Source organism: Sus scrofa, chromosome 7 (assembly GCF_000003025.6).
Source record: "Sus scrofa isolate TJ Tabasco breed Duroc chromosome 7, Sscrofa11.1, whole genome shotgun sequence".
In the NCBI taxonomy this organism is placed as follows: domain Eukaryota; kingdom Metazoa; phylum Chordata; class Mammalia; order Artiodactyla; family Suidae; genus Sus; species Sus scrofa.
The window spans coordinates 67,271,506-67,286,247 of NC_010449.5; the positions used below are offsets into that span (position 1 = coordinate 67,271,506).

A 14,742-nucleotide genomic window follows, 5' to 3' on the forward strand; every position below is an offset into this window, starting at 1 on the left:
TATTTTTATATATCTACAATTTAAATTAATAAAAGTTTAAAAAGAAATATTTTAAAAATATAGACAGGTTTACAACTAATTATGAAGAGGTACATAAAGATCAAAAGTAGCAGAAGAGACAAATGAAAAAGAAAGCATGTAATCATACACGCACAAAATAACATCAGCTATCATGTTAATCCATGTAGAATTTAGATTCATTTTGATTTACCTAGCACATTATTCATCATAGAAGACCAATATCTAATTGATATACACCCCAGAGAGAACTAGTAGAGTTAACACATTTAAACAGAATCCGGCAAATCATCAAGTCCAGGTGGGTGTTTAATAAATAGTTGTATCACAAAAATGAGGTATCTGTGTACCCAGTCATACAAATCCTACATTTGTCTACAAAATATAGTACAGAACAACTCAAATAAACTAAAACACCTCATTGTCTTTGAATGTCTCCTTAGAGCATCTTAAATGACATCTTCTTTAATGACGTCATTTCATTACCAGTACCCCTAAGCGTTCATTAGTGTACTGTTTTTGAAAATGCAGAGTTTTGAGGTGAGGCTTCCCCCAAGTCATACCATAAAGTGTAAGGTGTTCAAGATGTCCTGTCGAAGAGCAAGTGAAATGGAAATACGCATGCCTTCAGATTTCTATCATAAGTATGAACTAACTTTCCCTATGGAAAACTTATTCATTATTCACAGGTCTAAGTGTATCCTTTTGTATTTGATACACAAAATAATCAAAGGAAAAGTGTTGTATGCTAATTGTTTTTCTTCTGTCCTGACTTTGTAGTCATACAAATGTATCATCAGAGATACATAGCTATGAAGTAGAAAAAAAAAAAAAAACACAGGATTATCCATAACACCTAGAGTAGTAATAACTCACACTGGATGCTGTGTGTACCATCATGCCACAGGAGGCACCATATGAAAATATGGGGAGATTCTCCAGAAGGACTGACCAGATTGGCCTTCAAAATAGTTTTACCAGGTGGGTGATATTTTAGCTGCAATCTGGGTTATATGCAGCAGTATTCCCAGAAATAGAAGTTAGGGGTAAGGAGTCAGGAGATTTTCCAGGGAGAGAGAAACCATGTTTCAAGGCATGAATTTCTGAAAGGGCTTGGCTTTTTAGAGGTGCAGGAAAGGAAATGTCAGAAAGAACAACAGGCCAGCTGGGTCCCGACTATGAAGGAATTGGCAGGCCATTCCCAGGCAATTGGACTTTATCTGAGAGGGCAGCTGGCAGCCAAGAAAGGTAAACACTGCAGTTAAAATATTTTTTAAAACAACATTTCATTCTTGTTATTTCCAGGATGGAGACATAGACATAGGCATAAGGGAGGTAGTCTCTAGGTGGTGTTATTTGAAGGACTCTCTCCCCATCTTCTCACTGACATGACTCCCATAATTACAGAAGTAGATTTCTTAGGCCAGTGTGATAACATTAATTCCCTTTGCAGTGACAAAAGTTTGAGCTGCAGCCGTTCTTAACACTGTTGTCTGAATTACTTTATAGGACCTTCTGATAGAAATTATGTTTCCAGAAAGAGGAAAACTGTAAGAAGCATTGAAAATTTTCCTTATAATTTCACTCAGGCCATTTCCTTCCTCCTAAACCAGTTCTCCAGTGGACCTTATACCCATTCCCTCTTCCTGGGGAAAAGAGCAGGTCACTTTCCATTTTTTAATTTCACATTTTTCTTTTCCATTAAATGATGTATTTGGCAAATTTGCCTGATTCAAATAATTAATAAAATTTGTGGTTGAGGTACCACCGAACAATAGAAGCAAAAAGTAGCCTACTTACTAACTAATGGCCATGCTGCTAAAATGAACACAAGAGAGATCTGTATTCTGCTCCTTTTTATTCTACTCACATTTATACAAATATAGTTCTTAGCCCTAACACCCAGTGACAACTGACATATCAGTTCAGTTTAAGCCTGATAAAAACAAGTGAAGCCATAGAGAACCAATAGCCTCTGACTCCCCCGTGGTCTCTCTGGGTCTGTCTCAGCCACCTGGTCTGATGGACTTTTTCTTGCTTCCCACTTCCACCATCCAAGACCAGCCACTCTATGTCAGGAACTGAATATTCTCCTAAGTGTCTCATATCTCTTCCCTTCCCAGGTTACCATGTACATACCTGCAAACTTATGCTAAGACCCAGGATTTTACCAAGTTATTCCTATGTTTGTAGATGTTTTAGGACCACTGGATCAAGCTCAGATTCCTCTGAGGCATTCAAAATATTTGTGGTCCTTCAAAATGTGTCTCCACTAAGCTCAATAATGTACATCATTCCTCATGCCTTGGCTCCAAGAGAAAAGGCCCTTCTGCCTTTCATATTCAAAGCATCCCTTGCTCAAGCTATCTTCTAGGTCTATACAAGGCAGCCTCAGAAAACTGTGCAGGTAAACTGCACAACCTCAAATGGTGCCAGTCATATATAACCTGCACTACTATAGGTGGGCAGCCCTGAGCCTGGACCTCTCTGTAAAATAATTTCTAGTTCAAAAGTTGTTGTAACAATTAAGTAAGAAACATTTACTTTATTTGGATTTAACTTTTCTTTTGTTATGTAAAAAATTTAAGAGAGTAACATAAGATAGTATACATAAAGCATAGAGGCTGGTGTCTGGCATGGACTTACTCCCTCTCCCCAATTGTTTTTAGTTCTTTATGAGGTCACTTGAGAAACTGAAAAAGTTCAAAAGAGTCATGTAGGAATCTTTGCTCTTGAATAAGTAATTTTAAATCCCGGCTGTCATTTTGGGAGGAAAGGAAGAACACATGGAATAAGCAAGACTATCCAGAAGCCCTGTGCTCAAAAATGTCCCCTTCTGGGGGTTGTCAGCTCAAGCTGAGCGTTGGATCACCTGAGGAGTCTTTAGAAGTACTGATGACTAGGTCCCAACCCAGATTCTGATGTAGCTGATCTACAACAAGGCCTGAGAAATAGGCTTTTTAAAGCTTCTCAGGAGATTCTACTGTGGAGCCAAGGATGAGAACCACTGTCTCTACGCATGCTGTACCTGGAAATCAAGTGATTTCTTAACGTTTTTCATTAAAGATGTTTGTCTCTTGCTCCTCCCACTTCCATATTAAGATACTAGTAGTTCACACCTGAGTACCATTTCATTTTCATTAGATCACATGTTTCCCTCTTTTGAGACGTAAAATTTTGAAGTAGGGAGAGTGGGCAAGGTAGTAGCAAATAATGAAGAAAGAAAAAAAGTTCTCTTTCTAGTTCAGGTACTGTGAACACTCTACTCAAAGTGACCTCAGGATTCCTTTTATGTCCTCACTTTCAAAATCTCACATTCCTATTTGAGAAATACACATACATTGGATCTTAATTGAAGAAAAAAAAATGAACCCCCACTCTCACATACATTCATTTTAACTGTCTAGTGTAAGAAAACCAGAACTATTATCTTATATTTTATAGCCAATAAAATTTCTCACACCTATACAAGGGTGTGAGGACACTGCACTAAAGTAGAAAGAATGCTAGACTTGAAGCTCAAAAGGCATAGTTTGACTCCCAAGCTGTTGATCAACACTTCTAAACCTTAATTTCTTCATCTCTACTAGGGGATTAAGGTGAGGATTAAATAAAATACTGTAAGGAAAACTCCTGGAACATTATCAGGCATTTGATGAATGCTATTGAACTAAACATGCTCTGGGCAAAGAAGTATCAGCTCATATCCTACCTCTGGGGGTTGCCCCTACAAAAATCCAACTCAATGAGACCATAAGAAACTGATGGATACTGTTGTTCAGTGACAGTTCACGCTGACATTATTCTAAAAGCATTTTTAAGCAATGAATTCTAATAATACTTCTCTAATCAAAATGCTGATTTCTTCAGTCTTTTGTCATTAGACTCATTTTCAAACCCCTTCATATTTATTACTTTTCTCTAAACCCTGTTTTCAAGGTTTCCTTCAAACTGTGAAGTCTATGATAATCCTCATTTTTCCATGCTTATTAGTGCTAATTCAAAATTATACCAGCTAGAAGTCTACAATCTAGTAGACTTACTGGGCACCTCGACAATTAACGCTCCCATCCCAAGCTCTAAATATCTTAAGTGCATGTGGCTAAGATTCTTGCATACCCAAAGATCTCCCATAATGTGTGTCAGAAATTGCCAAAGTTATTTTGTCCATGTCACCTTTCCCAAGTCTTAACCCAAAGTATTGACATGTATTATAAAACATGTACTAGACCAGAGACTTTTAAATCATCTCCCAAAATCATAATGAAGATATATTAATCATTCAACAATCAAAAAGTATTTATTGAGAACTTGGAGCATTTGTGTAGGGGGTGGAGAGATAATTACTCCATAATTAAGACTGATTTTTCCATATAATTGGGTCATATCTAAAATTAGCCTTCTGAACATTAAATATTTTTTTTATTTCATCCACTTTTATTGATCAATGATAACTCAAATATCCTTATACAACCTAGACATTAAGGATAGGAAAAACTTTTCCACTGTTAATCATCATACTGTAACCATATTCTCAGGACCCTTGATGACTAGTATTCAGATTCCCTGAGAGGATACCTCTGAGGAAGACATATCAGCCAAAAAAAGAGATTCCAGCTACAAATCTGGGCTTTGGGAAAATAAAAAAAATTAACATCCTCATATACACCAACAGAAATCAGCTTGATTTTCCAGTTTTCTGGGATTTAGTATATACTTTGGGGTGAGGGGCATGGGTGTGCCACATGATTCCATATAAACACAACAACAAAAACAATGTTGCAAATATTGGCAGCAGGTTCTATTTACCCGCATAATATGTTCCAAAATTAAAGTACATATCAAAGATGGTGAGAAAAGTTGAGAGTGGTCTAAAGCACTAGCTATCAAATTGCTCTGGCCTTGACTTAGAGAAACATAAATTTTACATCATGACCAAGTGTATACCTATAACTAAGTTTCACAAAATAGTATTATCCTACTTCACATAATTCTACTTCATTATATTTAGCTCTTTAGTTCATCAAATTGATTTCACAACCACTAATGCTCTGAGACCTACTTCTTAAAAAATAGCCATCTACAGAGCAAAATGAAAATACTTACTCCCCCCCCCCAAAAAAAAATAGATTATTTTGCCTCCAATCTTAAACTGGCATTTATAAAACTTAAGATATGTTGGAAATTGAACACCACTCAAAGATGTTATAAATTGAATGTTTAAGGCTTTAACACATGGTTTATTAAGATTAGATCCTTCAAGTCACAAACTATTGATGTCAGAACCTTAGCTCTACTCAGAGTTTCCTTTATGAATTTCTGAAACTCCTAGGGTGAGTTTTAGGTGTACTTGAGAATCAGTTCTGGGTGTTGCTCACTGTCACAGCCAGCAGACCCTAGACTCCACAGCTGCCACTTCGATACAACCTCCACCCCTGCAGGCAGAGCTTGTTATGCTCCAGCAGTGGAGAAACAGAACATTCTTTCCTCCTACACCTGTGGAACAAGGGGAGAGGAGAAGCCCAGGCACAGAGTCAACTGAGTCCACTAAGGTACACCCACAGCCCTTCCCTTCACTAGGTACCCACGCTGTCCAAGAGGCTGCTCAGGACGGGCTCCAGGGCCGGGAACACATTATACCTTTCCCTTCTGCTCAGGGGTAGGCACCTTGCCCCATGATGAAGGTGAATCCTCTTCCAAGAGCCCCACCTTCTCAAGACTTCTATCACCTTCAGTCTGTCAGGCACATCTGATGTGACAGCCCCAACAGCAGAGAGGATTCAAGCCTTTTTCCAGCAAGCCCTCCAGACCCCATGTGAATAGAGGGTATCTGGTTAACTCCAGATGTCAGGCACCTCTCAGTCTGGGTACAGCCTAGTTAGAACATCCTGTAAACAGAGTCTCTGCTCAATGCTGTAACTTTGAGAATCAGGCCCATATCAAAGATACAGATACAGATTTCACCTGGAGAGTCGAGTTTATCTCAAGTGGGTTATTTGGGACAGCTGATTCCAGCAGTCATTTCAAGACTTCTATTTGTCATTCAGCCACATGTTTTAGTCTAAGCCTTGCCTCTTTCTGCTATCATGTCTCCAGGGATACAAATAATATTCTTTCTAAGAAGACTGTTAATTAGGAAGCAGAGGTGACTAATTTGCCTATTTAGAACACAAATACATTCAGCTAGACTAGAAGTCTCAGTTAAAATCAAATTCTTTTAAGGTTCTTGGTCTTGTTTCCCTGAATGACACAGCCTCTGAATCCAAAGGATGAGGGAGAGTTTCTAAAAATGGTTAAGCTGGTTTCTCATACTTCTTCCTAAAGAATAACTGGAAGCTAAGAAGTAAAATATGGGGATTACATGTGTTTAAAAAACAATGGAAAAAGCTACATAGTATAATATATTGCACTTTTCCATTTTTCAGTATTAAGTTTAGATGTTTTTATTCACCCTCTAGAACAATCACCCCTCCCCATTTTGGGAACTTTATAATAGCGGTTTGTGGTTCATCCTGGGATTTACAATAAAAATTCTTGTCTAAGAACTTGGAAATAAGCTTGATAAGAACAGTCTCTGATAGGGACTTCTCCTGTGGTGCAGTGGGTAAAGGATTGGGCATTATCACTGCAGCGGCTTTGGTTGTGGGTTGGATCCCTGGCCTGGGAACTTCCACACTGAGGGCGTGGCAAAAAAAAAAAAAAAAAAAAAAGTAGTCTCTGATAAATTAACTTTAAGATCAGCTCAACAACCAGAAGATAAGCAAAGTTATCCGTAAAGAAAAAGAGTGGTTCTGGGTCCTCTAGCTTATTGACCAAAATCCTTACCAAAGAAAGAATCAAACAAGGAGACAAAAGAAAGATTGTCACAGCTACCTACAGAAAAAATAGACTCTTCCACACAGACTTCCCAGACAAAATCTCCGAAGTTTCTGAATCCCTCTCAGACCCTCCCTAATGGGAGAGTGATGTCCCAGAGCAGTGAGGCCTGATCCATCCAATGCCATTGTCCTAATTCAATCCTCACCAGCAGGCTTCCTCCTGTGACTTCTGGTGCCAGCCTGCCTATGGGGAGAGAAGGCACTGACCACACAGATTTGGACTTATCTATCCAACTACAGATGTGAACTGAGCTCCCACCAAATACCTGGCCCTTGCCTTGGGGAACAGGGATACTGGAGAGTTGAGGTTCTTAGAGCTGATACAAATCAATAAATAAGGAAACTGAAGCTAGTGATAAGAACCATTACCAAAAATAAGCAGAGTAATGGACTAGATCATTGCTAGTGGAGGAGATGAATTTTTCTAAGAATAGTTATCAGGAATAGCTTCTTTGAGAAAGGGATATTTAATATAAAACCAGAGGGTGAGCCTACCCTGAGCGTTTTCCAAAAGCTTTTCTCAACTGCTTCTTTCAAGTTATACAATGACACAAAGGTAGACGAGACTATGATGACAAGATACAGAGCTAGCACTGTGAAGGGGAGTCTAAGACAAGGCATGTAGACAAGTTAGGTAAAGGCAGCTACTTTTTTTTGTGCTTGTCTTTCACCAAACATAGCACAGGCCCTGCCTCACTCCCAATCCCTGCTCAACCCTCTCTCAGGTTTGTGCCTCCAGATATCAGTACTTGGCTGTGCCTCCAGCTAACTGCTTGATGAGGATCCAGAATCTGCCAGGCAAGGCTAGAGGAAGCGTTTCTAGCTAGAGGGAATAGGAAAAGCTGTGAGGCAAGAACTAACCTAACATTTCATTGGAATCTATAGTTTCAGATCATTTAGTATGAACCAGATTAGGTAGAGGAATTCTCCTTAGTATCTCATCTAACTGACTAGAAATTTACACCAGGGTTTAGGGCCAATGCCTTGATTGGTTATAAACCTGCCTTGCTTTGCTGGTCACTGACCTGAGCATGTATTTCCCTCAGGAAAACAGAAGAGAGGAATGGCTACTGAAAGGCGAAACTCACCATATTTTGGGGTTCCAAGGCCAAAATCTCTATTAATAGGACTCTTTCCTAGCACTTTCGTTTCGTTATTATCAGTCAGGCCTTTTTTTTTTTTTTTTTTTGTCTTTTTCTAGGGCCACTCCTGCGGCATATGGAGGTTCCCAGGCTAGGGGTCGAATTGGAGCCGTAGCCGCCGGCCTACGCCAGAGCCACAGCAACGCCGGATCCAAGCCGCGTCTGCAACCTACACCACAGCTCACAGCAACGCCAGATCTTTAACCCACTGAGCAAGGACAGGCATTGGAACCCACAACCTCATGGTTCCTAGTCGGATTCGTGAACCACTGTGCCACGACGGGAACTCCCAGGCCTTTTTTTTTTAAATCATTTATTTATATATATATATATTTTTTCTACTGTACAGCATGGTGACCCAGTTACACATACGTGTATACATTCTTTTTTCTCACATTACGTGTTCCATCATAATTGACTAGACAGAGTTCCCAGTGCTACACAGCAGGATCCCATTGCTAATCCATCCTGAAGGCAACATAAGAGCTCCAGAAGCCATGGACATTTTTTAAATGTCTGAACTTTAGATGAGTTGTTATAAAAGCACCTCTGATCTGCATGATGCATTGTACCTGGATGAAAGGACTCATGCTAAAAGGAGAACAATCTTGCCAGAATCCACTGTTTGCCACAAAGGTGTATCAACATCATCATAAGATAATAATTACACACACATTCTCAGTCACCGCTAAGTCTGATTTTTTTTTTTTTTTTCTGCAAGGGTCTTTATTAAACCTTTTGCAATACTTTCTTTACTACTGATTTCTATGACATGCGCAAAAAAAAAAAAAAAAAAAATCCCTCCTTTTCTTCCCTCACTTCTCTACATTATCCCCTAAGGTCAGTTTTATTCTAGATATTCAGCCCACAAAGTAAAACCAAGAAAGAAATAATTTTGTCCATGTTCCTCTGCAAGGTTAATGGTCTTGAACCTCTAATTCTATCTTCCTTCCTAGGTGTTCTTCATTGAGAATTTTGGAACTCAGGCTCTAGGTGCCACAGCTGCCTTTGGATTTCTGTCTGCAATGTACCTGGGCTCAGAGGCTTTCCTTACCTTTAGTTGAACGAGATGCACATCCACATGCTTGCTGTCTGAGTCCTGCTGGACTGAATAGGTTAGGTCCCGGACCCTTTCTGAGGTCATCCGGAGCCAGGTCTCGATCTCAGGTAAGTGGAGGACAATCTTCCAGTCAGCCCCTGTGTGCAGCGGGGGTGGCTTTTCATACTGCTGGTCAGAATCCATGTCCTTCATGACCTCTTCCCCCTCAACCTGCTCCACTGTGGGTGTCAAGTTGATGGCCATGGGTGAAGCATCAGTAGCCATGGGATCCAGGTCCTGTGACCTCAGGGGGGAAAGTGTCACGCTCATGGTTAACATGGAGAAGTCTAAACCTTACTTCTTTCCAAAACAGCTGAAAGGCAAGAGGAAAGAAGAAAGCAAGAGTCAGGCAAGATTGCCAAATAAAGAAATGATACTTCACAGAAGAAACAGGATTTCTAAATTAAGCCAGATTTCTAAATTAAGAAACCATAGCTCATAACAAAAACAGAAAGAAGTGTTTTGAGTTTCTACCACATAGCCCCAAGAGCCAGCATGTAACAGGAACACAAAACCATGTGGTGTTGCCTACCCCAACATCCATCCTCTCATCCTTAATAACAAAATATGGTTTTAAGCTGAGCATATTCCTTCCAAGAATTTAAAACTACATTCCCTATCACATCCCAGCTGGGTATGGCCATGTGGCTAAGTCCTGACCAATGAAGTGTAAGAGGAACTGCTGTGGAGAAAACCTGAGATTGCTGCTTAAAGGGAGCTGACTCAATTAGAAAGGACTCCCTTTCTGCCCTTCTGCTTTCCCCTTCTTCTAACTGGTAACCAACTCCACATTGATGGCTAGAGCTCCAGTCGTCATTTCAGACCAGGAGATGGCTTTGAGTGTGCTAGATAGAGGAATGCAGGGCAGGGTGGTAGGAACCTGAGCTCCACATGATGAGGAGCTACGGCATAAGCCCTGGACTGCTGCCCTCGACTTCTTTTACTGAAAAAAAAATAAACTTCTATCTTGTTTAAGCCACTACCATTTTGAGTTTACTAATACAGGCGTCCAAACATCATTTTGACTATTATAACCAATACATTCGATACGTGAAATAACGAGAGAGGGAACATGTTCAAATTCACAAAAATGCTGTGCTGAATTCAGGAGAGAATGTTCCTTTCTATGGTTTGTTAAATAAGTAGATATCATATAGTAATTCTAAACCTTACTTTCTTGAAAAGTATGTCACAGATCATCTAGAATATATCTAATTAACTCAACCCAATTTACATTAATATTTGGCTATGTTGAAAATTTTAGAGACTTCTGGAATTTCAAGTCTAATAAATTCCTCTTAAATATGTAACATTAAAATGTTAATCAAATGTTAAAAATAACATAAGCTTAAGTCATAACAAAGTAAGGTTTCTTTTAAAGATAAAGTTGATTAGTTTAGCAATGATCTAGCTATGCAATGTATCTTTCTCCTGTAACCAGTCTGATATAAAGTAACAACTTTAGAATCTTTTACATTAAACATTTTAAATAGACATTATTTTTAATTTCAGAAGAAACTTCTACTCAAGGAACTAGGTTTCTTTTCCTTTTACTAGTTCTATATGTTCAAATCTTTTCCTAGTTGTATACATTCAAGTTAATAGCCCCAGTCCCCCAAAGATGAAAGGTGGCTGATCAAAATATGAAATTAAGACTGACTGTCGGAAAGTAACCTGTATTTCTTTATACTCTTAAAATTCACTTAATAACAAAAACAAAATTATTTTACCTACAAAAGTGGAGGGGAAAAGGCAAGAAAGCTCCCAATTTAACTAGGAATATGTAACTCTTCATACAGGAATAGGCGCAAGGAATAAAAAGACTTGTTAAATTGACAAAAACCTTAAGAATAAGTTGTTTTTATGACATACTATTTCAAAAGTCTTCCAAAGCTGCAGTGTACTGTCTCTCCCCAATTTCTTGAGCATCTTATATTTTTAAATTAAATGATAAGGGGTTGACAAATGAATTTTTTAAAACAAAGGTATTTGCAAAAAGCAAAATATTATGTCATAAGGTAAGTCTATCTCTTTGGTACCTGCCTTAGAGAATGCTTTTAGGCTGCAACACCTTTCTGTACCTGACCACAAGAGGGAGAAATCTGTGCCACATTTTTTTTTCTTTTTTTTCCTTTTTACTGTTTGGCATATGGAAGTTCCCAGGTTAGGGGTTGAATTGGAGCTGCAGCTACTGGCCTGTGCCACAGCCACAGCAACACAGGATCTGAGCCAGGTCTGTGACCTACACCACAGCTCATGGCAACACCAGGTCCTTAACCCACTGAGCAAGGCCAGGGATCAAACTCACATCCTTATGGATACTAGTTGGATTTGTTTCCGCTGAGCCATGACAGGAACTCCCACGTGCCCCATATTTTTAACCACCCTTGCATACAGTTTTTAAAATATCAATAATACTAGGCCTGACTGTTTTTTTAAACCAATTAGAAGATACCAAAATTTCACTGGGAGGGACAAAACTCTAGGAAGAGTGAACTACCATACTATTTCTCAAGAAATCATACCCTAGAGTCTCAGCCTCTGATTCTGACTTCCCAAAGCACCTTAAAGTTTTTAATCAGGAGTTCCCATTGTGGCTCAACAGGACAAACCCCAACTAGCATCCATGAGGATGCGGGTTTGATCCCTGGCCTTGTTCAGTGGGTTGGGGATCTGGCGTTGCTATGAGCTTTTGTATAGGTCACAGATGCAGCTCAGATCCTGTGTTGCTTTGACTGTGGTTTATGCCGGCAGCTATAGGTCGGATTCAACCCCTAGCCTGGGTGTGGCCCTAAAAAGATGAAACAAAGAAAGAAAGAGAGAGAGAGAGGGAGGGAGAAGGAAGAGAGAGAGAGAGAAAGGGAAGGGAAAAGAAGAAAGCAGAGTTATCCAAACCAGAAAATGAAATGGCAGAGCAGTGTTCAATGAACTGTTTCATCAACACCCACACACTCACTCACCCCCAGAACCCTGCCTTAGAGCCCTGGACAAGTGAAAAATGATGCTTTGTCATTGTGTTTTCTCTGAAACCCCTAAATCAAGTCAAGACTTCCTCTGAAATACATATCCTACTATATCCCACATACAAGAGAATTGGCTCAGTGAAATTTATGTCCTATTATACATGTCTATATATACCAGCAGACTGCATACCAGGCAGTTCTGTGTGATTTGGAGCAAGACACTCCACATTTCTGGGTCTCAGTTTCCTCATTTGTAAAATGACAAAACTGGACTAAATGATCAATAAGATCCCATTTGACCATAAGAAGCTGTGATTACATAGGGTTATTTACCCAGAGATTTCTAAGCTATGGGAAGCATCCTGCCTATGCTGAGAACTATGTAGATACCAAGTGACAGACCTCCATTTTGTCAAAGCACACCAACAGCGGCAATAGATTAGACCTACCTGAAGGAAAGAATGAATTATTACCATGTAAAAACAGTTTGTCCATCATTATTTCTACATTACATGTTGCTAATCCTTCTCAGAGGAATGAATATGGGAGATTCTCCCTCTCTGGGAGTTTGCATCTAAGATTTATCAATCTTAAGATGATGTGGTTATACACAGATGTGGTTATAAGGTCAAAGAAATCTTATATTCAAGCTGCCAAGGCAAAATTTTCCTGCATCTACAAAATTTCAACCTGCATGTGATGTTCCCATATTTAGCTGATTGGACTATAAGCAAGAGGTCCATAACCCAGAGAAGTGAAGCAAAGCAATGCTTTACTCAAGTTTTATTTCAACTTCTGTTTATTTACTTTCCTTCACATGTAGCGTGGCCTCTGGGGAAGGAATACCATAACTGTCACAATAGCAGAGCAAGCCCAGGAATTGGCATAACATTGATTAATTATCTGTTTATATGGAAAATAATTACTATAAACATTCAGTTTTCAACTCTAGTAGTTCATATTTAGATGTACCACCTATGGATAAGCAATCTTTATTTCTGATTTTCACAAAATCACATCTCATTTCCAGGATAACCTAAATACTTTAAAGGAAAACTGCCTCATATTGCAGGGATTTACAATAATAATCTTTGTGGATATTTTTCCTATCTTTATCACGACTATTTAAGCTTGTTTTCTCATGAAATTAATTACTTCATTTGAATGCAAGCAAATATAGGAAATTTAACACAACTCTATACATTTATTCTAAGTTTTTCTTTTACAAGGGTTCTTGCAATAAGATTCCTTTCTAATCACAGAGAAATTTAAAAAAAAAAAAAAAAAAAAGCCAGTAGACAACAACTTCTGATGATGTAAATGAAAGCACTGATTGAAGTGCATACAGGCACCCACGGGGTACAACTTTGGCTCCAAAGCTGCAAAAGAGGAGTGATTAACCACCTTCTGGAACACAATGACCTGCCCTTCTCCTCCCCCCATCAAATGCTTATCTGTGGCCACCTTTCCAGTATTAGAGATAATCCCACCTTTATCCCAGCTGCTGTTAAAAATAACATAGATCAAATCCTTTCCTTTCCACAAATCCAAAGAAGATTCAACATTTCAAGTGAAAAAGCCAAAAGCAGTAAAGATTTTAAAGCTTTTTTTTAAGTTCTGGGAAGGCTTTTCTCACCACACTCTATCATCCCACAGAAAGAGAAGAAACATACAGTGATTGCTTACTAACATGGACTGGTGCTGCTACCTCCCTGACAGTCTGCAAGTTTTGAGCAAAAACCTGTCGTTAGTAGAACACATTTGACTTAAATAAGACATGTAAATCAGGAGCAGTTTCTTCTACCAAACTAGGAAGCAAAAAATGCAGCTACACACCCATCAAAGCTGCCCACTTCTTCCTCCCATCTCTTTTGATTTTCTCTCAAATAAAATAATAGAAAAGTCGGAAACCTACCGACTGTACTCACTGTAAATGCTTTTCTCCCTAAAGGTCCTTCAGGATTAAATGTCTGGCTCCTCCTTCTCTCCCCCCTCGGGTTCTCTGCTCATAGCCAAATAAGATAAAGGCCGGTATCAGGACTGCTTCGTGCCAGCAGGACACTGGCGAGTCTGCAGGGTACCAGCTTCATACACCCTTAGTGGCCTAAATGTCTTGCAAAGAGAGGGCTACTCCGCTGTCCCTATTTGAAAGCTAATGTATAAGCTCCAGGCTTGTACAGTTATAGGCAGGCTTTTTGCAAACAAGCGGTGATAAGTGAGCTGAGAAAAAGGAGACAGTTGCCAAAACAAGATCACTATGGAAAAGAGTATTTGGGTGGACAGAGCACATCCGGGCCTGACTCAGAAGAACTAAGACCGTATACCCTAAAACTGAGCAATCCTAAAGCATAATAAATTAATAAATGTATAAATTAATAGTCCTATATTAACACAACCAGCTGACAAGCCAATCTGAGCTGAATGCATTCAAGCTCTCTCTCTCTTTCCTTAGGAAGAAACTGGTCTTTACAAAAAGAGCATCTTCATGTGTACAGTTTGAGAGGTGGTCTGATCATCATGTAAATCAACCCCAAGCCTAAATACTTGCTCTCAGTCTTTCTGTGCTTTGCTTATTCCTCAAAAACAAGTGAGAAACTAAAGAATAATTCCAGTCAATTTAACAAATCTGCTTGCTACAAAGT

General features: G+C 39.1%; 1 protein-coding gene across 13 annotated transcripts in view; it reads right to left on the reverse strand.

Moving 5' to 3' along the window:
• Positions 1 to 14,742, reverse strand: part of AKAP6 (A-kinase anchoring protein 6) — a 548,607-nt gene that overhangs the window by 357,965 nt on the left and 175,900 nt on the right. For 11 of the 13 annotated variants that reach the window (XM_021099861.1, XM_021099874.1, XM_021099867.1 and 8 more), the window contains one exon: positions 9,093 to 9,450. In XM_021099861.1, the coding sequence (XP_020955520.1) occupies positions 9,093 to 9,416 (324 nt within the window). In that variant the 5' untranslated portion in view covers positions 9,417 to 9,450. Of the gene's footprint in view, positions 1 to 9,092; positions 9,451 to 14,015; positions 14,403 to 14,742 lie in introns of those variants that run through there. The other 2 variants (XM_021099868.1, XM_021099866.1) reach the window with 2 other exon arrangements.